Source organism: Lemur catta, chromosome 8 (assembly GCF_020740605.2).
Source record: "Lemur catta isolate mLemCat1 chromosome 8, mLemCat1.pri, whole genome shotgun sequence".
Lineage (NCBI taxonomy): Eukaryota > Metazoa > Chordata > Mammalia > Primates > Lemuridae > Lemur > Lemur catta.
Genome location: NC_059135.1, coordinates 495,169 through 518,285, shown reverse-complemented (window position 1 = coordinate 518,285; position 23,117 = coordinate 495,169). Strand labels below are relative to the sequence as shown.

Sequence of the window (23,117 nt, the reverse complement as noted above, 5' to 3'; positions counted from 1 at the left end):
CAAAATGTTTATAATAGGGGACAGAGTGTGTGTGTGTGTGTGTGTGTTTGTGCAGGGGGGTAAATGGGAATTCTGCACTTTCTGTTCAATTTTTGATAAACCTAGAACTGATGGAAAAGCTAGTCTATTAATTTTTTTTAAAAGAGGTCACTTAAAACAAACAAAGTGGGCAGTGTACAGCCACGTGCATTCACGATCTCATTAAGCACTAAATAAATAAGGCCAGGAAGGATGCACCCAAACCGCTAACATTTGGACTCAAAAGTGGGCAAGACAATCGGTTCTGGGCCCTGGGGAGGCCGGAAGCTGTAAGTTCCTACATGGTTTGAATTTTTATAATGAACGTAGAATTGGCAACGATAAATGTTTCTATTTTTCAACATTTGGGGTTTGGGGAAGAGTTTGAGAAGGGGCAAAATGCATTTTAAACATGACAGTGCTGCTGCGCTGGCCAGGTCATGCCGGATGGCAGCTGACCACGCGGAGTCTCGGGCTCGAGCACGCGGGCAGGGGCGCGGGTCCCCGCGCTCCTTGCACGCAGTGGTCGGCGGCCCGTCTAGAGCGCCCGGGCACCCTCCGAGCCGGCGAGCGGGGGCGGAGCTGGCCGGGGGCGCGCCTCAGCCCACGCCCCCACCCCCACGGGGCAGGTGGAGCCGGCGGCGCGGCCGGGAAGACGGGGAGTGGGCACCGGTGAGACCGGCCACCGCTCACGTGGCTGCTTGTCTCCCCGCACCTGCGCGCCAGGTCTCCCCCGGGCGGAGGCGCCACCGGCGGGCGGGGAGGGAGGCGCTGCTCCGGGCGGGCGGGGCCCACAGCGCGCGCGGGAGCCGAGGGCCGCCGAGGCCACGTGTCGGCGCCAGGCCCCGCGGGCACAGGCCGGGCAGGCGCGGCCGGAGACCCCGCTACCCCCGCGCCCGACCCGCGCCCCCCGCCCCGCAGCCCCAGCCCCGGCCCCGGCCCCGGCCCCGGCCTCCCGCCCTGCGCCTGCCCCGCCCCCCGCCGACCGGAAGCTGGGGGGCGTGGCCATCCGCCCCGGCGGCCGCGGCCAGTCGCGCGCCGCGTGAGCAGGGAGCGCCGCCCCCACGAGCACAGAGCGCACCCCGAGCGCGGCCGCGGACGAAGATGGCGACCGCCATGTACTTGGAGCACTACCTGGACAGTAAGCGCCGCCCGCGCCGCGCAGACCGGGCTGGGCGGGGAGGGCGCCGGGGCGGGGGCTGCGGGCGCGGGGGATGCGGGGGGCGGAGGGCGCGGGGGGCGAGGGGCGCGGGGGGCCGGGCGGGGGCCGCCGCCTCGGCCGCGCCAATTTCAGGTGCGTCACGGCGGGGCGGGGCCGACGGAGCGGGGCGGGGCTTCCGGACACGGTCCCGCCCCCTCAGGCCACGCCCTCAGGCCACGCCCCCGGCCGGCCGAGCAGGTGGGCCGCACCTGGAGAGGGCGGGCGTGCGGGCTGCTGGGCGCAGCTCTCCCCGCCTGGCCTGACCCGCCGCGGTCCCGTCCCTGTGAAGGGCGGTAGCGGCCGGGCCTCCCGAGACCCGAGTGGGTGATTCCTTCCCACTCCCTACGGACGCGGACGCGAGGCCCGGAGCGGCTCGGTAGCTTGCTCACGGCTACCTGCTGGGGGCGTGGCAGAACCCACGTGTGGTGTGGGGACTGCCCGGGGGTCGCGGGGGTCGTGTTTGGGCTGGGAGGCTCTGGAGTGCCCTTGTGGGACCGCTGCCCTGGGGACACCACGGCCACTCGGGCCTGGGGCCGCTCTGGCCTGCCCAGGTGGCAGAGAGCGGGGAGTGAGCCTGGTGTTCAGAGCTGGGGCCACCCAGGCACGGGGGCAGAGCAGGACCCAGCCCTGCCCCAAGGGGACGCACCAGTTTGCTCTGGTGTCTTGGGGCCTGCGTGTGAGGGGTCCCCTGTTGGGAGAGCAGAAGTGTGGAGGTCCTTTGCTGTCCGCGTGCCTGCCCCGCGGGCCTCCCAAGGAGGGGTCAGTGCGAGTTCTGTCACCTGCGTGAAGGCACAGAATCGAGGCTCCTGAGCACCTGCTGCGGCCAGGTGTTGGGCTGAGCGGCCAGGAAAGCAAACACCGCCCGTGTCCTTGCACCTCGCTGTCAGGTGTGGCACATGGGTTTGTAAAAAGTTCACAGAAGATTGCGGACCCTGAGGGAACCCAGCAGGTGGAGAGCGGGCAGGGCGGTGCCCCGTCGCGGCTGGGCAGAGCTGGGCAGAGCGGAGCGGCCGGGGAGGGTGCAGGGCTGCTCTGTGGCTGTGTGGGGCGTGTGTGGCGCCCTCTGGGCCAGCCGGGGCAGCCGCTGGGACTTGAAGCAGCAGATTAGAGATGGGTTTTAAAGGACTGCTGGGGCGTCTGCGGGAGGCGAGTGGGGCGGCCGGGTCCTCTCGGCTGACTGTCCGGTATTGTTGCCACCAGCCGCGGGGCTATTTCAGTAAGATTAAAAGTTGAGGCCCTCAGTTGCACCAGTCTCATTTCCACTGCTCAGTAGCCCCACGTGGCCAGCGGCCACTGTGCTGGGCAGCTCAGAGAACATTTCCATTCTTGCATCAAGTTCTACTGGGCAGTGTGGTCTACACTGCCTGGTGCAGTCTTTCTCAGGGTAAAGTGGGGGAGATCAAGGAGGACCCCAGGTTTTTGGCTTGAGCCGCGGGGGATGCTGCTCACCAAGGTGGAGGATCTAGAGGGAGGGGCTGGGTGTGGCCTGGGAGGGGGAGTCATGTGGCTGCATCTGCTGGTGCTGGTTTCTAACTCCAGAAGCCTGTCAGCCTGTTTGGTCCTATCCCTAAAAAGAGATCTGAATCCTCCTGTCCCCTAAACCCTGACAGAAGCAGACGACAGAGTGGGCTTGTCACTGTAAACTTCAGTTGTAAAACTTTGGAGGCCGGTCCTTGCCCTGCTCCTGAGACGTACACGACTTCTATGTCTTGTGTTTTAGGTATCGAGAACCTTCCGTGTGAACTTCAGAGGAACTTCCAGCTGATGCGCGAGCTGGACCAGAGGACAGAAGGTGGGTTCAGGCCTGTCAGGGTAGTCAGGATGGGGCTCTCACAGCCGGGCCGGCAGCTCCCCAAGGCCAGGGGCAGAGGCAGCAGGGGGATGTGCGGGCGCGGAAGGCTTCGAGGGGCCCCGGTGTGGTGGGGCTGTGGCCTCGCCCTGGGCTGTGGGCATCACGCAGCGTCTTGGAGAGAGTGCTGGGACTTTTAAAATCAAATTTAGGTTCCTGGATTCTTACACATCTTCGTGTCACATTTTTATTACTGTCATCCTTTCTAGTCAAAATATTTGTTGCCTTTTTGTTTCCTTTTAAGATTTTTCTATTTTCAAAGTGTGTTAGTAGCTTAAAATGTTAGATGGTACTTTTTGGCCTCTTGGTATTTAATTTAACTCCCTGTTTCTGAACAACATATTTTTGTTGCTAATTCTTTTTTCTTTTTTATTTTTTAGAGATGTTTGGAGTGCAGTGGTGTGATCATAGCTCACTGCATCCCTGAACTCCTGGGCTCAAGTGTTCCTCTTGCTGCAGCCTCCCAAGTAGCTGGGACTACAGAGGCACTTCATTGTGCCTGGCTAATTTTTAAATTTTTTGTAGAGACAGGTCTTGCTATGTTGCTCATGCTTGTCTTGAACTCCTGGCTCAAGCAGTTCTCCTGCCTTGGCCTCCCAGAGTGCTGGGATTCTGGGTGTGAGCCACCGTGCCCAGCCTGCTAATTCTTATTTCCTGTCAGTTTGGACTTGACGTATTCTCGTGTGTCACGGCAAGTGAAGATGTGTTTCTCCAGTCGCCCCCCAAGCTCATGCACACACACCGCTTCTCGGGTCTCACGTGTCGTGTGTTAGACTTGGTGGTGAGACCAGTGCTGGTGTTCCTACCCGGGCGGCCATACAGGTAGTTTAAAACTGAGTCATGTGACCTTTTTGAATCACTTCATTTTTTTTTGGAGTTACTAACTGCCTTGTTTGTTGGCTTTGTTTTCCATATTCCACCCTCCCTGTCTCCCACCTCCAAGGGCTTTTCCCTGTGGCCTGACCATCGGGTCACCTGCCCTCTGTCCCGACTGAGTCTAGACCTGCTGCACAGTTCTTGCCCTGGGCCTTTCCTGGGATCTCCCGTGACCCCTGTTCAGTGTGGGATCCTGTACCCTGGATCTTAAATATCCTCTTTTTTTTATTTGCTCCCTTGTTTTGGTGGAGCCTTTCCTCTGGTAGCTTCCTGAAAAAAGGTACACGGAAAGATACATTTCTTGTAACGTGCATGTCTGAAATGTGTTTGTTGCAGTCTCGTATTGGTTGACAGTTTGGCTGGGCATAGAGGTCCTCGCTGGCAGTTGTTTTCTGTGTCGAAGGCCTTGCTGCCCCGGCACCGAGCTTCCGTGTTGCTGTTGAGAAATAGTATGCCGTTTCCTTTGTACGTGTGGTCTGTTTTTTTTTTTTCTTATTCAGAAGCTGTTGGTATAGTCTCTTTATCCCTGAGAGTTTAAATTTTATAATGATGTGTTTTGATGTGGGAGGTTTTTCATTCATTATGTTGGGCACACTTTTTGCAGGATTGGAGTAGCTGAATTTTTTACTCAGGTCCAGCATCCTGACTAGGGAACATACAGACTTGTTTTTACTTGTGAACTATAGCATACATTCATAAATGAGCATAAAGTGTTTGTAGATTGCTTAACAGATGTTACCAGGTGAAGTTGTTTTCACTACTCAGATGGAGAAATCCTAGAAGCCTGTGTGACTCTGCGAGTCATGACATCCCTCCCCTGCCAAGGGGCCACCACCCTGCGTTGGCGATAGTCCTTCACCACCTTCAGCAATAGTTTTCGCACCTCTCTAAACCAAGGAGTTGAGAGTTGTGTGTTCCTACCCTTGGTTTTAATAGAATCCTGCCGTTTGTTTTCCTTTCTGTCTTGCTGTTTTTGCTCAGTATCACCTCTCGTGGGATTGAGCCACATGTTGTGTGTAGCTGTAGCTCGGTCTCTTTGTGGCTGGGTGGCATTCTGTTGTGTGAGTGGATGACAGCTTGTCGGTTTTACTGTGGATTGGACGTTAGGGTTGTTTTCTGCTGTTACGAATGTTTTCCCATGTGTATCTTGGTGCCTAAGTACTCCGACTTTAGGACATATAACCAAGAATAGTATGCCAGGTCATAGGTAAGGTGACTGCAGAATCACTTACTCAAATGGTGCCCGAGGGCACTGTCACCACTTGCTGGACAGTAGCCGTGAGCTGGGCGTGCCCTGGGCAAGGTGCCCTGCTGTGAAGTGTGTGCGTCCACACGGTACCGGGCTGTTTGCACAGAATGGTTGTGCCCACGTGTGCTCCCGCCAGTAGAGCCTGAGTCTGTGTCAGTCGCATCTCTGCCACAACTTGGTGTTGTCAGACTTTATTCGTTGCCAGGCTGGTGTCTCGTGCAGGGCTAGCTTCTCACCCGTTTCTCCATCAGATAAGAAGGCCGAGATCGACGTCCTGGCTGCGGAGTACATCTCCAGGGTGAAGACCCTGTCCCCAGACCAGCGGGTGGAGCACCTGCAGAAGATCCAGAGCGCCTACAGCAAGTGCAAGGAGTACAGCGACGACAAGGTGCAGCTGGCCATGCAGACCTACGAGATGGTGAGGAGGGGGCGGGCCCAGGGGCGGGGCCCGGGCTTCTTCCCGCAGGCACTCACCCCTGCCTTTCGTGCCACAACAGAAAAAAGCTCCTCAGAGGTGGGTGCAGTGGCTGGGCGTGGCGGCTCAGGCCTGTAATCCCAGCACTCCGGGAGGCCGAGGCAGGAGGATGGCGTAAGCTCAGGAGTTCGAGACCAGCCTGAGCAAGAGCGAGACCCCGTCTCTACTAAAACTAGAAAGAATTAGCTGGATGTGGTGGCTCCTGTAGTCCCAGCTACTCAGGAGGCTGAGGCAGGAGGATCACTTGAGCCCAGGAGTTGGAGGTTGCAGTGAGCTACGATGATGCCGCTGCACAGCAGCCAGGACGACAGCAGAAATCCTGTCTGAAAAAGAAGAAATGAGTGCATGTGCGGTGGAAGTCTGTCTTTGATAGGGGATTCTTCTAGATAAAGTATAGATTAGGGATTAGGGATGTTCTTCAGCTGGGACCATTCCTGTGTTCTTTTTTTTTTTTTTCCTTTATGGGCCCTTTTTGTTTGTTCATTTGATTGGGAGAGCCATTTGTCTTTATATATCTTTCCAATATTTGGTTTTGTCAGCTTTAGGTAAACTAGATTTTTTGGTCCAGTTTCCTCCCAACTCTGTTTTACTTGGGGCTCAGGTCGGGGCACAAAGCCATTGCCCTGTGATGTCCCTGAGATCCTGAAATACTCGAGGAGAACTTAGTGCTCCCACGTGGGATGTTGATGCCCCAAACTGCCACGTCGCCAGAGCAGGCAGGCTGTTCTCTAAAAGGTTAGCTTTGGTTAGTTGTCACGGAGACAGTGACAGCTGCCCCGACGCACAGTGAAGTTTCAGACTCATTTATTCAGATGAGAGGGGGCGGGTGCTGCTCTGCGGACGTGACCTCGCCGTGTTGGCCGATGCCACGAGTCAGCTGGGTGGAGAGCAGGGTCCTTGGGGTCGCTCTGCAGGAGCCTGTCCCCTCTGAGTGACTCGGCGGTTATCTTGTGCTTGGTGCTTTGACCATGTTGTCATCTATTTCTTCTTTCTCCCATCTGGTCCTGTCCTACAGCAAAGAGTAACTTTCTGTTTTCTTTTTTGTTTTTGGTGATTCTTTTAAGAACCAATCTGGTCTTTAAGTTTTTGTTTTTTTAGAGATGGGGTCTTGATGTGTTGCCCAGGCTGGCCTCAAACTCCTGGGCTCTGGTGATCTTCCCGCCTCAGCTGGGGCTGCAGGGTGTGCCTCTGTGCCTGGTCACAGTTTTAAATTAGGATTCTGTTAACCAGATGTCCCCAACCCTTATTCCACACATCTCACAACTCTGATGCTCATTGTTGCCTTCTTTTATGTTTTTTCCGTCAGTAGGGTTTATTCTGTTGATGTGTCAAAATACGCAGAAAAAACAAGACCCTCGCATAAACTTTCAAATAGTGGGTCTGGCCTCAGTAGAGCTTTTGTTAATCGAAGACTGGATTAAAGGGCGAGGAAGTGCTCTCTCAGTGCATTTGCGAGCTCCGAGGGGATTTGCTTTTGTTTTGAAGTAAGACTCTGGGCCTGCTCTTGCAGGTGGACAAGCACATCCGCAGGCTGGACGCGGACCTGGCGCGCTTCGAGGCCGACCTGAAGGACAAGATGGAGGGCAGCGACTTCGAGGGCTCCGGGGGGCGCGGGCTGAAAAGCAAGTCTGTTAATTTTTCCCTCATTCCGTCCCTGTTAACTGGGGGGTTTTGAAGAGTGCTGCCAATAGGCATATTGGGCATAGCGTGGTAAATACCATGTCTGGGCAGATCTTGTCTTGCGTTCCTGAATTCTGTGAAAATAATGTGGTTCTTTTTTTTTTTTTTTTTTCTTCAGAAGGTCGGGGTCAGAAAGAAAAAAGAGCGTCCCGCGGCCGAGGCAGGAGGGCGTCGGAGGAGGACACTCCAAAGAAAAAGAAGCACAAAGCAGGGTAAGAGCCCCTTTCCCCCAGGAGCACACCCGACGGCGTCCCCTCAGGCCGTGCAGACACGGGCGGCCCCTGGGTGCCGCCGGGTGCTGGGGGAGCTCGTCTGCTCCACACCTGCTGAGCCAGCCTGTCCTCCCGTAGCCCGTGAGGGCCGTGCCGTTGTCACCGGCATGGCGTTTCAGTGTCACAGGGACCTGCCCGGGCTTGAGAGCTGCTGCCGCAGGGCTGGGCTTGCACCGGGAGCCGCCTCCAGCGCCGGGGGTCCGCGCAGCCCCGGGGGCAGCCCCAGGCGGCAGGAGGAGGGTGCCCGCGTGTCGACAGAGTTCAGTCTAAGCCACTCTTTACGTAGCTTGAGTTTTTATATATATTTCTCAATTATTTTATATATAAATATATATTTTGCATCTATTCATTGTTAAATTGTGTGACCGCATTTATTAAATATACATGTCATTTACCTGGAACTTCTGCGAGATATTTTATTTAAGGCGTTCTCGCGCTGACACCTTCCCTGAGAGGGCTTTGCAGCGTTGCCTCCTGGAGGCGGCGTTTAGGCTACAGAGGAAGTGGCAGAATGCCAAGTCGCCTCTCTGCAGACCGTTCAGACAGTTCGGGGTCAGAAGAGTTAGCTTTTCTTGAGCAAAAAAGGGGAAAAGTTTTGGTTCTTAAACCTGGTGTTTACACTTTTATCTTTAAATAAAACAACACTTTTGTATTGTAAAGTGATACGCAGGTACCGAAAACTACACAGAACAAACACAGTTTAAGAAATTGTGGCCGGGCGCGGTGGCTCACGCCTGTAATCCTAGCCCTCTGGGAGGCCAAGGCGGGTGGATCGCTCAAGGTCAGGAGTTCTAGACCAGCCTGAGCGAGACCCCGTCTCTACTAAAAATAGAAATAAATTACCTGGACAACTAAAAAAATATATATAGAAAAAATTAGCCGGGCATGGTGGCGCATGCCTGTAGTCCCAGCTACTCGGGAGGCTGAGGCAGGAGGATCACTTAAGCCCAGGAGTTTGAGGTTGCTGTGAGCTGGGCTGACGCCACGGCACTCACTCTAGCCCGGGCAACAAAGTGAGACTCTGTCTCAAAAAAAAAAAAAGGAATTGTTGTGAGGTGAACATCTTGGTGACTAGCAGCTAGTTAGTGACTAGCAGCTAGTTAGTGACTAGCAGCTAGGTGGTGACCAGCTTTGTTGCGAGAAGCCCATCCGTGCGTCCCGTCCAAGCGGCAACCTCCTCTCTCTGTCCCCAACCACACGTGACCCAGACTGCTATAGTGTTTACTTCCGTGTTTTTTTATAGTCTTACCTTCCAATTGTGCATTCCTAGACTCTATGTATCGTAGTTTAGTCTTGCTTTTGTTTTTAGCCTTTTAAATGAACTTTATCAAGGAGTAACTTACATACAGTGAAGTGATGCTTTACGTGTACGTTTTGGTGGTGCACTCAGTTTCTTTAAAGTTGTGCAGGTATTCAGGCTGTTTCTTCTTGGTCAGTTTGGTGACGTGTGTCTTTCAAGACATTTGTTTTATATAAATTGTCAGATTTTTTTTTTGACATCAAGTTGTTAATACTACGTTCCTACCCTTGTGGCATCTGTGATGGGGTCCCTCTTTCTGCTCTGATGTTGGTGCTTTGTTTTTCTCTATTTTTTGTTTTCTGTTGCGTTTGTTTCTACTCTGTATTTCCTTCTAGTGAACATGGGTTTACTTTTCTTTTTCTGGCTTTCGAAGGTGGACGTAGCTTGGACTGTTGATTTTTATTCCTCCTCCTGATTACTGTTCTGATTGCATTCCACAGATTTTGAGATATTATGTTTTTATTTCTATTTTGCCTAAAATATTTTAAGATTTTCTTCGTGATTTTTGTTTGCCCTATAACTTATGTAGAAGTATGTTTCTCAATTTCCAAATAATTTGTGATTTTTCAGATAACTTTCTCGATATAGTTTTTAGTTTATTGTGGTCAGAGAACATTGTCATTGAAATCCTCTAAAATCGGTTGAGACTTGTGTTAGGGCCCAGTTTGTCACCTGTCTTGACTGTCCCGTGTGAACTTCAGAAGAACGTGTTTTACTGTCGTTGGGTAGCGTGTTCTGTGATGTCAGAAGACTTGGGTGACGGTATTGCTCAAGTCCCCTGTGTCCTTCCTGTTGTTCTGTTTCCTTGTTCTGTCAGTCGTGGAGAGAGGGGGCCTCAGATCTCCAGCTCGTTATGGATTCGTCTGTTTCTTCTCAGTCCTGTCCGTCTCCCAGTTCTTGCTTCATCTGTTTTGATGCTGCTTTGCTTGGTACATACACACGTAGGGCTTCTTTTTTTCTCCTTTACCATGAGGAAACGTCTCTTGAGTCCCAGTAACATGCTTTGCCTCGAGGTCTGCTTTGTCTGGCCCATGGTCACCGTGGGGCGCGGTGGTGGCTCCTGCATTCCCGGCTGCCCGGGAGGCTGAGCGGAGGATGCTCGAGCCCAGGCGTTGTGATCACACCGCTGCGTCCAGCCTAGGGTCAGCTCGCGGGTCAGCTCGCCCTTTGCCTGTTCATTTCCAATCTTTGTAGAAAACGTTCATAAAGGGGCCAGTCAGTACTTAGGACTGTGGGCCCCAAGCACTGTCTCTGTTGTGACCACGCAGCTCTGCTGTTGTAACCCTGACACGCCCGTAAGAAATGCGTGAGTGAGCAGCGTGGCGTGCCCCCGCAAGACCTCGCTCGCGGAGACTGCCAACCCCGGGGTCAGGGTGAGCTTTTCTCCAGGCTGGTTATGCACACGGTGGGGAGGGGGGAGGGCAGGACCCTCCTGCGGTCTCTTCTGGGTGCTCTTCGTGTCTCCGAGCTCCCTGCCCCTGGATGTTGGAACTCAGATGTCCCCGGCCTGTCTGAGCACTGGGCGTCGTTCGCTTCACAGCTGCGCCGTGTTCTCACCCCCTGCACGCACACGCAGGTCTGTGCAGAGCGTTTGCCCTACAGCTGCCTGCTCCTAGGACTCCGCCCCAGGTCCCAGCACCTGTGCAGCTCAGCAGGACCCCGGGCGTGTGTGGTCTCCTCTGGGGACGCCCAGGTGGTCATGGGTCTCTTCTTGTTTGCTTACCTTCTGTCGAGGTCACAGTCCCGTGCTACCTTTTGTCCAGTGTCTGAAAACAGTTGTTTGCTGTGTTTTGTGTTCCAGTTGTTCACAGTAGGAGGGCAAGTTCCTGTTACTATGTCATGCCCAGAGGTAGAAGTCTTTTTATTGATAAGTCCTTTAAGTCTTTTGTTAAAATTTTTCTAATTTTAATTAAAAAAAAATTTTTTTTTTTTAAAAGACAGGGTCTTGCTATATTGCCCAGGCTAGTCTCGAACTCCTGGCTCAAGTGATCCTCCCACCCCAGCCTCCTGCTGGGACTATGGGTATGAGCCACCACGCCTGGCCACCACCTGCTTTTTTCACATCTTATAATGTGATTATCAGTCATATTTTCCTGCTTTTTCATGTCTTATAATTTTTTTATTATCTGTCTGACCTTAGGTTTGAAAGAAGAGAAGGCCATTTCTCTGTCCCCTGCAGTGTTTGCTCCGTGTGGTCCACGCAGGTTGAGCTGCATTAGGGCAGGGTCAGGGTGGGCTGAGCTTCCTCACCTCCCCCCGCTTGGTGGGCACCCAGGACGCCTTGGTCCTGCCTTCCGTGGAGGTGCCGTAGGCTCAGTCCGCACGTTGGTGATGCCCAGCTCTGCTGTGTCACCTCCTGCCCCAGCTGCTTCTGTAGTTGGCACAGGCCGGACGGGGAGGTGGCAGCTGCATCTGAACAGGCCCCTTCTCAGGTCCTGAGGCTGTAGGGGTGTCCCTCTGCCCTTCCGCTGCCCTGCAGCCCGGGCAGCCCCTGGGCCAGGCAGACGTCTCTGGGGCAGGGCCACCGCGTGTGCTCCCGAGTGTCGGTGGCTGTGCCTGCTCCATGTGGCCCCCAGTCCCTGGGCACGGAGCCCTCGCTGCTCCACAGCTTTCCCACGCCTTTAAAAATGTGGGTTTTGCGCTTTGTTGGGTTTTGTGTTGTCACTTGTGGTGGGCACAGCGCTCTGCGTCTCCTGTTCCTTCCCCCTCGGCCCCCAAGGCCACAGCCTGGCAGTGCCTCAAGTGGGAGTGGTTCTTGTCACCTCAAAGGCGTCCTCGGCAGGAGACTGCAGACGCTGGGGTCTGCGTGCTGGTGCAGGCAACCCCAGGTCCCTGTGCTGGGAACGTCCTCCCTGAGGGCCCGGCCGTGCTCCAGGGACCGCAGGGGCCGCTGGTACATCTCGGACCCGTCTCCGTAAACACGTCGGGAGCTTTTCCTGCCCTGACAGAAGCCGTGCGCTGCACGGTGCTGCCGCTGCCGTCTGAAGGCAGATGAGAAGGGACGGTCACAGGTGGTGAAGACCGCTGTCCCCTGTGGCTAGCGGGCTGGCTCTAGCGCTTCTGTGCAAATTCGTGTCTTCCCGTGTGCCCGGGTGGCGGTGTGACTGCTGTCCTATTGCACAGATGCCAGACGGGCCAGAGAGGCCTGCTCTGAATCTGGAGCCATGTCCAGGGCGCTGGGCAGGGACACAGGGACACAGGGACGGTGCTGGTGGTTAGGGGGCGTGTCCTGAGAAACTGACGGGCGGACCCCACCCCTGGGCCCACTGCTGGGGCTGTGCGCGGCGTGGCTCCGAGGACAGCGGTGTGTGCAGGAGCCTGCCTGCCGCTGGGCCTGGAGCTCCCACGTCTCGTCCCCACGGACACGGCGGGTCCCACGGCTGCGCCTGCCAGTGCTGCAGCTTCACCGTCCCTGCTGCTTCCTGGCAGGTTCTCTCTTCCCGCCGGAGACTGGAAGGTGCTCGATTGTGTCCCTGTGACCTTGCTCCCTGCAGGTCCAGGGAGCGCAGGGTGGCCAGAGCCCACAGACGTCCTGTTTCCTGTCTGGGAGGTCCCGTGAACCGAGGGCACCATGGCTCTCCCGGCCTTGCTCTCTGGCAGGGCAGGACACGCATGTGTGGACCAAGGGGGCGTGTCCTCTGAAGCCCCTGGGATCCCGACGCTTGGGTGCAGCCAGCCCAGCAGTGCCGCCTGGGGTGCTGGGGAGGCACGTGGGGGAGGCACGGCAGGCTCCCTGACACTGCCCGGCGAGGGGCCGCTGCGCCCAGGGAATGGTGTGGGGGACACCTCTGTGGCCGGTAGGGCCAGCATGAGTCAGGGACACCTGGCCTGCCCGAGACGTCCCGTCTGCCCCTGTGTGCAGTGGCACCACGGAGCCCTCGGGTGGGGCTGCGAGCCGGGTGGTGCGGCCGCGATGCGCAGGGCTCCACGCCAGGCTCCACGCCGGGCTCAGCTGTCGCGCGTCCTTGCTAGGGGTCTCCTACTCCTCGGCCTCTCCCACTCCCTCAGATCTGGCCAGCGCCCGTGAACCTGGCAGCTCTGCTGTGTGCGGGTCAAGTGCCAGCGCTGGCGCCTCTTGGGCACAGGCACAGGTGGCCGTGGTGGAGCCTGCAGGGGACGGAGCGTGGGGGAGACTGAGGAGGGCGCCCCGCTCAGCCGTGTGGGCCTGGAGGGCAGGGCCGCGTCCAGCTGGTCACGGGCCCTTCTCAGGACAAGCAGAGGAAACAGCCTTCTCGCCTGAAGGGCCACGCGCAGCTGCTGCCTGGAAGCAGCCTTGGCAGCACATCCGGACTCGGACACACTTCTGTGACACTTAGGACGTCAGGCGTAAAGCGCGGACCCTGTCACTCCCAGAGAGAGACGGAGCAGGGGGCAGGTGGAGCCTCAGACGGGCTCTGGAGCCCCCTGGGTGGTGCCTAAGCCAAGGGCAGTCCCGGTGTGTTGCTGGGCCCGAGCGCACACGCACATGCGTGTGGTTACAGAGGCGCGGGAGCCTCAGACGGGCACGCGGGAGAAGGGTGGCGTCGCTCCCGCCGGGCCCCCAACTTTTCATCTCTCTCTGTTGGTGACGGTCTGTCTGCCCAGCCACGTCCCCCATGTGAACCGGCATCCTCATAGGCAGATCTGTGTTCCTGGGCCGGAGCGTGGGTTAGGGAAGATTCCTCTCTTTCTGCATTGACGGAAACGTGGCGTCCGTCCTGCCCTGCAGCTTGCAAGTTTATTTTAAAAATGCCGAAATGAAAGAATAAATTTCCTTTCAAATAGGCAGAGTCTCCACCCAGATCCGAGGTGTGGACGGTGGTGGTGGGTGGTGGTGGCCGCCTGCTGCGGGCCGGGGTCTGAGGGGGGCTGGGCAGGGCGGAGTTTCAGCTGCTGGGACCATGGCGCTGTGGGGCGCGGAGCAGTGTGGGCGGGAGTGGCCCCTGCTGCAGGGCCCGGGGGTGGGGGTGACAGCTCCAGGGAGGGAGGGAGGGGCAGCTGCTGCTTTGGTGGATTTAGGGGCCGAGGTCCGAGTAGACGCGTGGTGGGCCTGCGCACAGGATGCTCTTGCTGTTCCGGGGGGGAGGAGGGTGAGTCCAGCGCGGTGACTGCGCCGGCCGTCTGGCAGCTGGCCGGGCTGGGTCTGGACGCAGGTTGTCACAGATGTCAGCTGTCTGGTGGTGGGCGGTGGAGTCTGCCGGCCCTGGGGGCGGCAGGGGCCTTGGAGAGACACTCAGAGGGGAGGGGCACCTGGAAGGCTTGCGGAGGGACCCAGGCGAGGGTGGCTTCGTGAGCCCAGCGTGAGACCGGACCCCGACGCTGTGCGGTTAGCCTTGCGCTTTGCAGCCTCCCAGGTGCCCATGTGCCCTGGCCGCATCCGGTCTGAGTGGCCGTGGGGGTGCCACACCTGCACCCCTGCTGCCCCTGCTGCTTCTAGAGTTTTGTGGTAAATGGTATTCTAGTGAAATCTCCCTGCCCACGTCTTTCCTACTGCCCAGGCTGAGTGCACTGCTGTCATCACAGCTCCTGCAACCTCCAACTCCTGGGCTCAAGGGATCCTCTTGCCTCGGCCTCCGAGTAGCTGGGATGACAGGTGTGGCCAGCATGCCCGGCCACGTCTTTTCTTACTATAAATTCTTAGAAGGCCGTTGCTTGGTCCGAGGGGTTTCTGAGGGTTTGATTGAAAATGTTTGACTTGGGAAGAAAACATCCCTGAAGGGGATGCTTAGTCGGCGAACGTCCTCAGTCAGGGGCTCGAGAACTATTAACATGTCAGTTTCTAAACAAGGAAGACGGAAGCACATTTATCCACGAAGAGTGGCTCAGAGCACCTCACAGATCTCCTGCTTGGAAAAATGACCTCCTTGGTTTTGGGGTGAGGGAACCTTGACCCAGAGGCAGAAGGGCCGGAGACGTGAGCGCCGGCCTCGCCGCCTGCCCGGCTCTGCCGCTGTGGCCTCCAGTGGTATCTGTGCCTCCCCCGCCAGGTCGGAGTTCACCGAAACCATCCTGTCTGTGCACCCGTCCGACGTGCTGGACATGCCTGTGGACCCCAACGAGCCCACGTACTGCCTGTGCCACCAGGTCTCCTACGGGGAGATGATCGGCTGTGACAACCCGGACGTGAGTGTGCGGTGCCGTCACAGGCAGCGTGGCCCGTGGGACGTGCGTGCCCTGGGCAGGGTCTCGTGGGGTCGGGTGGGGGGTGTTGGCGTTTTGTGTGCTTCACGTGCAGAAGACGAGGCGCTAACGGTGGCTTCTCCCTTTACCTCACAGTGTCCGATCGAGTGGTTTCACTTTGCCTGTGTGGACCTTACCACGAAGCCCAAAGGAAAATGGTCAGTACGGGGCTGCCCGCTCCGTTTCCTTCCAGCCTGTCGGGCTGCTGCCCCCCCCAGAGAAGGCGCTTGGTTGCAGGGACCGGGCAGCGTGGCGGTGCCGACGGGCAGCAGCTGGGCGTGGTGGGACCCCGTGGCTGCGCACGCGCTTCCTGCTGCGCCTCGCGGGCAAGGCGGGCTGGTGGCTGTGGGTGTGGCTGTGGTGCCCCCCCTGCCCCTCGGCGCTGGCCCTGGTGCCTGGGCTGCGCTTGCAGAGGGTGGTCTGCTGCCCACCTCCCCCAGGACTGCATTTGTTATGTTTGTATCACATTTACGTTTACGTCGTCTTCCTGAAAACCAGCCATCCTGACTCTCGAGCAAGGGGAGACAGATCTCTTAAGTGAGCAGTGACGGCTCTTGTCCCCGAGGGAGGTTTTGAGGAGAGAGGAGACAGAACGCTGAGCCAGAGTGTGGGCCCGCGGCCGTGCCCGGGCTGTCCCTAACGGGGCCGGGCGGGCTGAGCCGTCGCCTGGTTCCTTGCGTTCGGCTGGCACTGTCCTTCCTAGGACTTCATTTGCATAAAGACCAAAGTGGTTTTGTTTGTACGTGCCAAGAATGGGCGTCCGTTCTCAAAGTGACACTGTAGGAACACGGCTGCTTTAGGGCAGCACGAGAGGTTGTCATGGTAACTCGGTTGAAGCTCCCTCGGACCAGTCCGTGGTCGGCGAGAGCGCGTTGTCCTCGTGTCTGTGGTGTGAAGACAGTGGCAGGACAGGAGGGTGGACCCCTGGTCCGTCCAGCTCACTGATGTCACGTGACGTTGACACAAGCCTGTCTCGTGGGCGCAGATGGCACCATGCAGCGTCCTGCGCACCCAGGGACCGTTTGCCTGGAGTTCTGAGCAGGGACGTGCAGGTCCCTGGCCGTGCCCCCCACCGGGCGGACGTGGTGGGCGGGAGCTGCAGGCAGGCACCGTGACAGCTGAGACTGTGTGTGGCTCCGCTGTCGGATGTGGGACAGAGAACAGGCGTGTGTGGCTCGGGGCAGGGAGGTCTGATTCGTGACTGAATCTGGCGAGTTTGAGTTTGCAGGACTCACGGCGGGAGGTGTGGGGGGCGCTGGGAAGAGAGGGTGGCTGTCCCACGCACCGGGAGCCGGGTCAGGGCAGGACACGGGTGTGTGGAGGGACATGGAGGCTTCTTTGTGACCTTTCCATGGATCACTGAGCATTCAGGCTGCTCTCCTGTTCCCTAAGATTTGAGCTCTCTTGGCGGACACAGCGCTGCAGGCCAGGCCCGGGGCTCCTGGTTCTTGGCGAGTGTTAGGGCCGAGGGCCCTGGGCTCGGCCTCGTGCCTGGCGGGAGGTCATGTTTGCTGTCGTGTGTCCATGGCATGCACGTCAGCCGCCTCCCGCCTGGGGAACCTACTAGAATGTTCCCTTGTGTCAGGAGCAGCTGCTGTTGTCCAGGACTGTTGAGGAGCAGCCTGTGTCCGAGGCTCCAGAACGTGCTCGGCCCAGAATCGTCAGGGAGCCCTTGTGAAACACGCAGGTTCCACAGCCAGCGCGGGGCTGCCGGGGCCTGGGGTCTGTCGGCCCGCCCGGCCCACCCCACCCGACCCCACGGACTCCAGCCACGGTGGGCAGCAGCGGCCTGGCGGCAGCTGGGAAAGACCAGCCCGTTGGGTCGGGGGGACGTGCGAGTGTGAGGGCAGAGTGCTCGCTGGTGTGAGCCTGTCAGCCTCAAGGCGGACGCTGAGGACGGAGTGACCTGCGTCCCAAGCTCCCGGCAGCGAGGGCCGTGCCGCTGTGCCCGCTGTGCCTGCCATCCGGCGCCATCTCACCAGCGCCCGGCAGCTCTGGGGGACGCGCGGAGGGGGACCTGGGGGCCCCGAGTGCTGGGGGACCGCGCGAAAGGCGTCACTCACTGTGCCTTCCTCGCCGCAGGTTCTGTCCGCGGTGCGTCCAGGAGAAGCGGAAGAAGAAGTAAGGAGAAGCCGCGTGCGGTCAGAAGAGAAGCCGATAGGTCCCTCATTCGCGTTGCAATATTTTCTCCATTTCAAAGCTACCTTGTGTGATGGGTATTTAAGAACTCAATGGCCAGTTGTAACTCTGATCAGTTTCCTAAGGCAAGAAACCACCAAGCCCTGTGTGCACAGGGCAGTGATCTTACAGGGACTTGCCACAGTGACTATTCCTGTGATGTTTTATACAGACCTCCCACCGAGTGCAGCAGGTGCTGAGCCAGCCTGCGGGGATGCGGCGCCAGGCGCAGCCTCGGCACAGTGGAGACTTTTTAACCCGGTACACTGCCACCCCTTCGCAGCTGGCGCGGTCAGCGCGTGCAGTCTGTGAGTAGTTTCCCAGGACCGTTCTGTGCAGCTCGGGGCTCCGCGTACCCTGACGCCGCCGTAAGCACACCTGTCACTCACATGCGTGGGGGCCGGTGCCTCAGTTGCTGGGCGGCCCCCGCGTGCCCAGCTCTGATGCCGATGCTGGCGACCCTGGACCCTGGTGAGGACAGCTCCGACGTGCCTGGGGAGGGCTGGGGGCTCCTCTCGGGAGCAGGTGGCCTCAGCCTCACCGTGCACTGCCTTTCCAGCTCGGACTCCGGTCCTGCCGTGGGGGGTCACCTTCCAGAGGAAACGGCTCTTCATTAGCAAACGGCTGTCAGTGACCACGACCAGCACCAATAAGAGACGCGTGACAGCCGGGCTGACGTCCCGTTGCTCTGGGAATTCCTGACGTTTTTACTGTGAAGATGAGATTATTGTGATTGCATGACGATTGTGGGTCTGTGTGTCCGTGACGTGAGTCCGGTCCCGTGGGAGCTGACTGTCCAGGAGGGCCGTGGCGCGACGCGGTTTGTGAATTTGTCGTGCCGCAGTAGTGCTTCTGCAGTGCAGTTAAGGAACTAGAGTGTACTTTCTGTTTAATCAGCATTCACCAAACGATTTTGAATCATCTTTTTGGTAGTAAGTGGGTACAGTGCATACATGGATCTGGGATACATGTGTGTGACAGCGTCCTGAGACCCCCAAATCCTCCGGCCTGCGTGTGGAGGAGGTAGGGGATCCCTCAGAGTCTGTCCTCACACCAGAAGAGGAAACCCGTGAGAGAACAGAGGCGTGAAATTCCCAGTTTAGGAAAAGTCGTTTTTACGCTGTGGGCCTTCTGGCATGGTGGGCTGGTCCTTCTGACAGCCACACTCGTCTTCCCTCCCATTCCCTAGCGTTTCGCCAGGACGGGAAACAGCGCGGAGGGGAACTTGTGAAGCGCTGGGATCTGGGCCACTTCCCGCCAGAGCACGTCAGAGGACAGGCACGGCCGGGACGGCCAGACCCGATGCCCAGCAGGTCTCCGGCCACACGGGCTGCCTGCCCTTCCTGGCGTGAGCGAGGGCTGGGCTTGCTCTTGGGCCTGCGGGGGTCAGTGGGCACGTGCAGGCCCCCCAGGCGGCCGGTGTGGGCAGGGCAGGTGGGTGCTCGGCAGCTGCTGCAGCTCATGTCCCTGTGGGGTCCCAGGTGCCGTCCAGCCGCTCGGAAGGAGAAGGGAGGCCGGTTTCACCTCAGTCTCAGCTGTGGCTGTGAAACTAGTGACCTGGTTTATTTCCTTTGTAATAACAGCTTTTTATTAACACGGGTGTTTGAAGATTGTAGAGAATAAATTGTGGAAAAATTTTTTTCTTCACTCTTTCACCATTTTTTGTGGAGAGGGATCGGTAAGTATGGACAGCTTGTGCCGGGCAGAGCCTGAGCCTTCTGTAGGAGCTGATTTAACATTCGCGCTTCGCCTCGGGATGGTCCACACGCGCGGTGGGCGCGGGGGAGAGGTGCATTTGTTGGTGTGGTCGGCCTCGATGCCCGGGAGGGACACTGGCCTCGCGGGAGCGCGTTTGACCTGCTTGTCACCGTCAGCGCCCCTGTGGCTTCTGGCCTCGTTTCGAAGTTTCTGTGCTTACCTGTTTTTAGTGTTTACTTTTGCCGTTTAGAATCATATCTCCAAAATAATGTGCATACAGCTTTGGAATACACACGGAAACGTGAGCAGAGTAGGAGGAGTCCTCGGGATGCTGTTTGGACGCTGCCTGAGTGCCTTTCTCCACTGCTGGCCCGTCTGCGAGGGGGGACACTCGGGAATGGCCGTCTGGGTGGAAGAGAAGGTCCTGCCCCCGGCCTGCCCTGGCCCCGCGCAGGGACGGCTGGAATGGTGCTGCTTGCACTGTCCCCGCGTCGCCCCCGTGGTTCGGGGGTTTAGTCTTGGGCCAGGGCCCCCTCCACGCCTGCCTGGCTCCAGACCTGGCCTTGGAGGTGGCTGTGGAGCCAGCCCTGTCTGTCTCCTGGGTTGAGGGGTCTGGGCTGGACCCAGTGGGTGGCTCTGGCAGCTTTACCTGAGCCAGGGACGTGGCTCCTCCCTCCGGGGCCGTGGGTTTACCTGTGAGGGAAGGAGTGTTTTGCATGGAGGGGAAGCAGAGTCCCCTTCCTTGTTCTTAGTGCTGTGTCAGAGTAGCGAGGTGAAGAAGTCCCCTAGTTTCCCTCTAGGACAAGGCATGCTGCATTTTAAAAAAAGGTTTGTTAACGGAGTCCCTCAGATCTGTGAATGTGCTGCCGCTGCTGCCTGGGACGGACACGAGCCGAGGTCCGCGGGAGGTTGCGCAGCGGCTGGCCGTCTGCCTGTGTGGTCAGGCCCCTCGGGCGGGCATTCCTGAGAGCAGCGTGGCCAGGGCCGTGGGGGCCGGGTGTCTTCCAGCAGGCCTGGGGCAGCCAGGAGCAGCTGTGTGGGCCAGTGGTGGCGGGAGGGCTTGTCGGGATGGATGGGGACAGCGGCCAGCTCTGTGTCACTCCCGTCCCAGCAGCCGCGCTGCGCTTGGCCTCCTGACCTGACCGGGAGAGCCCGCAGCAGGGCCTGCTCTGAGCAACAACTGTCCCAGAGCATTTTCCCCACAGCCACAGAGCCAGGAGGCTGCCCTGTCGTGGGACTGGGAGGTCAGGTCTCCGCGGGTCACAGTACCACCACGAGGGACATTTATACGGGCATTGAAGATTTAAGGTTTTCCTAAATTTTTAGCGGACAGTGGCTGGTCTTCATTAGCTGTGCTAAGAGGAATTTTAAAATGGGGGAAGTGTAAGAAAAGTGTTCTCATTCAGGAGAGAGTTTTATGAAGTTTCTTTCTCCCTATGTATGTATTCTGTGGTGTTCACCTTTAACCACATTTCATCCAAAAAGATGAGCAGCTTTAACATGAATGTTACGTTTTATTTCCAAGGAATTGTCTATGTTCCCTTTGTAAAGGAAAGATAATATTGTAAATCTTTTTATTAAATAATGTAAAGATGTATATCTGTATTTTTGGATCATGTTACAGATTATGGATATATTGTTTAATAAATAAAGTATTTTTTGGAATAAACGTTTGAAAGTACATCATTTTGGGAAACAGGTGTAAAATTTCAGTGTTGTGCCCAGAGATAAGCATACCTTATGTTGAGTTTTCACGGGGATGTGCAGTGATTGCAGGAGAGTTGTTGGGGGCTTCACTGGTCATGGCCTGGGTGGGACCCTGTGTCTCGCCTTGGTTGGGTGCTCAGGAGGGTCGGTGGCCAGCGCTGGGCCTCGGCTATGTTGTAGCATCAGAAGTTGGTCCCCGGCCGGGCGCGGTGGCTCACACCTGTAATCCCAGCACTCTGGGAGGCCGAGGCAGGCAGATTGTTTGAGCTCAGGAGTTCGAGACCAGCCTGAGCAAGAGGGAGACCCTGTCTCTACTAAAAATAGAAAGAAGTTAACTGGACAACTAAAAATATATAGAAAAAATTAGCCAGACATGGTGGCATATGCCTGTAGTCCCAGCTACTCGGGAGGCTGAGGCAGAAGGATTGCTTGAGCCCAGGAGTTTGAGGTTGCTGTGAGCGAGGCTGACGCCACAGCACTCTAGTCCGGGCAACAGAGTGAGACTCTGTCTCAAAAAAAAAAAAAAAAAGAAGCTGATGCCCAAGCTTACAAGAAAGGTGTGTGCATCAGCGAGAACATGCATGTTGCTTTATAAAGCTGTGCTGTGCTTTCTCTAGAATGGAAGGGCTGCCTCCAAGACTTGCATGGGTATCGACACCCCTTTGGAAGCTGTCCTAGTCTGCTTGGGCTGTGATCGCAAAACACAACAGACAGGGGAGGGCTTGACAAACATTTATTTCTCAGCCGGGCTCAGTGTACCCTGTTTTCCTCCAAGCATTCTCCAGGGTACTTGCAGCTGTTTGCTAGGGGGATGGTGCCCTGGGGGTGGGGTGCGGCAGGTGGTAATCTTTATTGTTCTGAATTGTTACTAATTCAGAAGTCCAAGATGCCACTGGCCTGGAGAGTGAGGGCTGATGGTGTTGTGATAAGGAGCACTAAGGGGGTCCACAGGCCCCTTCTGTGGTCATCTCTGTAGTTCCAGAATGTGTAACTGAAACAGACATACTTGACAACTGGGAAAACTCCCAGACTGACTTTGCCTGGTGGAAGCAGGGCCACGTGGCGTCTCTGGAACGTCCTTTTTCTACCAGGACGGTAATGCAGAGGCAAAATGCATCCTTGGCCTGAGAGATGCAGGGGTGACTTGCTTAACATCCCCGCAGTTGATGTGCCTGTAAAGAGGGTAGGCAGATCTTAGGGAATGTGATGCACCTGCTGCTCCAGAGGTTACCAGAGCCACTGAGCACTGGCCTGGCACGCGGTGCGTAGCTGTTAACCTGTCTGAAAGGCTGGTTTCTCTCTGCCAATTAGCAAGAGCCTCCGGAATTCGTTTGCTTTTACTTGACAAAGCCAACTGCACACCTCCAGCGTTTCTCGGGGCTGCGTGAGCTCTCCTGCGTCCTGCCCTGACCTGGCCAGAGGTCTTCACTACCTGACACCCCACAGGACATCCTTGGTCTGCCTCGCTGAGGACAGGGAGCTGGTGCGCCCGAGGGACCAGCGCTGCAGGTGCCTGAGCGCCGCTCTGGGTTCCAGGGGCTGCATCCAGAAAGCAGAAACCACCCGAGTTTAACGGGTTAACTCAGCGCACGGAGCCCTGAAAAAGCAAACCGGGAACACGGGGGCAACCCTCACCCAAGGCTGGGGGCCCAGAGCGGAAGCGGCTGTCTGGGCTTAGAGCTCGGAGGAGGGGCTCGCCAGGTTCAGACGCGAGCGGGGGAGGGCTTAGGGTTGTGGTTTTAGGGTTAGGGTTGCGGCGTTAGGGGGCCAAGGGGTTAGGGTTTTAGGGTTAGGGTTAGGGTTAGGGAGGGTGCTCTGTGGCGCTGGGACTCAGGCCCGCCCTTGGCTTTCCGAGCTTCCGTGCCTCGTGGGTCTGCACTACCGGCAGGGATGTCTGCCGGATGGGCCGGAGACCGCTGGGGGACGCGGAGGCCCCGGGGTCCCACAGTAGGACGCGGGCGTGGGCATTCACCCTTCGGTGCCAGTCGGGGCGGACCGCGGTGGGGCCTCGAGGAAGGGTCCGGAGGGGTGCGCCGGTCCCGCCGGGCGGTGGCGGGCGAGGCCTAGGCTCGGGAGGCCCCGGAGCCGGCGGGAACGGGGACGGGCGGAGGGCGCGCAAGTGCGCAGGCGCGGCGCCGCCCCGCCCCTTCACCCCTCGCCCCCGCGCGGCCGGCGGGACGGGGACGAGACTGGGGGTGCGTGCGCGCGGCCGGCGGGACGGGGACGGGGCTGGGGATACGTGCGCGCGGCCGGCGGGACGGGGACGGGGCTGAGAGTACGTGCGCGCGGCCGGCGGGACGGGGACGGGGCTGGGGGTACGTGCGCGCGGCCGGCGGGACGGGGACACGGTTGCGGGTACGTGCGCGCGGCCGCCGGGCGCGGGGCTGCGGGAGCGGGGGTCCCAGGCGTGGCGACGTGGGCGGCGACCATGTGTACCCGCCAGGGCCCGGGCCGA

The 23,117-nt window shown here is 57.9% G+C and overlaps 2 protein-coding genes across 10 annotated transcripts in view; both read left to right on the top strand.

Annotated features, from left to right (window-relative positions):
* The first annotated feature begins 1,050 nt into the window (after positions 1-1,050).
* On the top strand, positions 1,051-20,625 carry ING5 (inhibitor of growth family member 5). 6 transcript variants are annotated; one of them, XR_006736750.1, is made up of 11 exons: positions 1,051-1,159; positions 2,940-3,011; positions 5,445-5,611; positions 7,179-7,290; positions 7,467-7,560; positions 14,887-15,022; positions 15,176-15,237; positions 16,665-16,853; positions 17,162-17,200; positions 17,430-17,728; positions 17,817-20,625. XR_006736750.1 is itself a non-coding variant. In XM_045558767.1 (10 exons), the coding sequence occupies exons 1-10, from the start codon at positions 1,123-1,125 to the stop codon at positions 17,455-17,457; spliced, it is 936 nt and encodes a 311-aa protein (XP_045414723.1). In that variant the 5' UTR covers positions 1,051-1,122; the 3' UTR covers positions 17,458-20,625. The 6 variants fall into 6 exon arrangements, 3 of the variants coding, with proteins under 3 accessions (XP_045414723.1, XP_045414724.1, XP_045414725.1); XR_006736751.1 differs by having other exon boundaries at positions 17,430-18,691; positions 18,841-20,625; XM_045558767.1 differs by having other exon boundaries at positions 17,430-20,625.
* A 2,295-nt stretch (positions 20,626-22,920) lies between these two features.
* The window catches only part of D2HGDH (D-2-hydroxyglutarate dehydrogenase), a 37,634-nt gene continuing 37,437 nt past the window's right edge, over positions 22,921-23,117 (top strand). For 3 of the 4 annotated variants that reach the window (XM_045558765.1, XM_045558764.1, XM_045558762.1), the window contains exon 1: positions 22,970-23,017. The gene's annotated coding sequence lies outside the window, so the exon portion shown is untranslated. Of the gene's footprint in view, positions 22,938-22,969; positions 23,018-23,117 lie in introns of those variants that run through there. The other variant, XM_045558763.1, reaches the window with a different exon arrangement.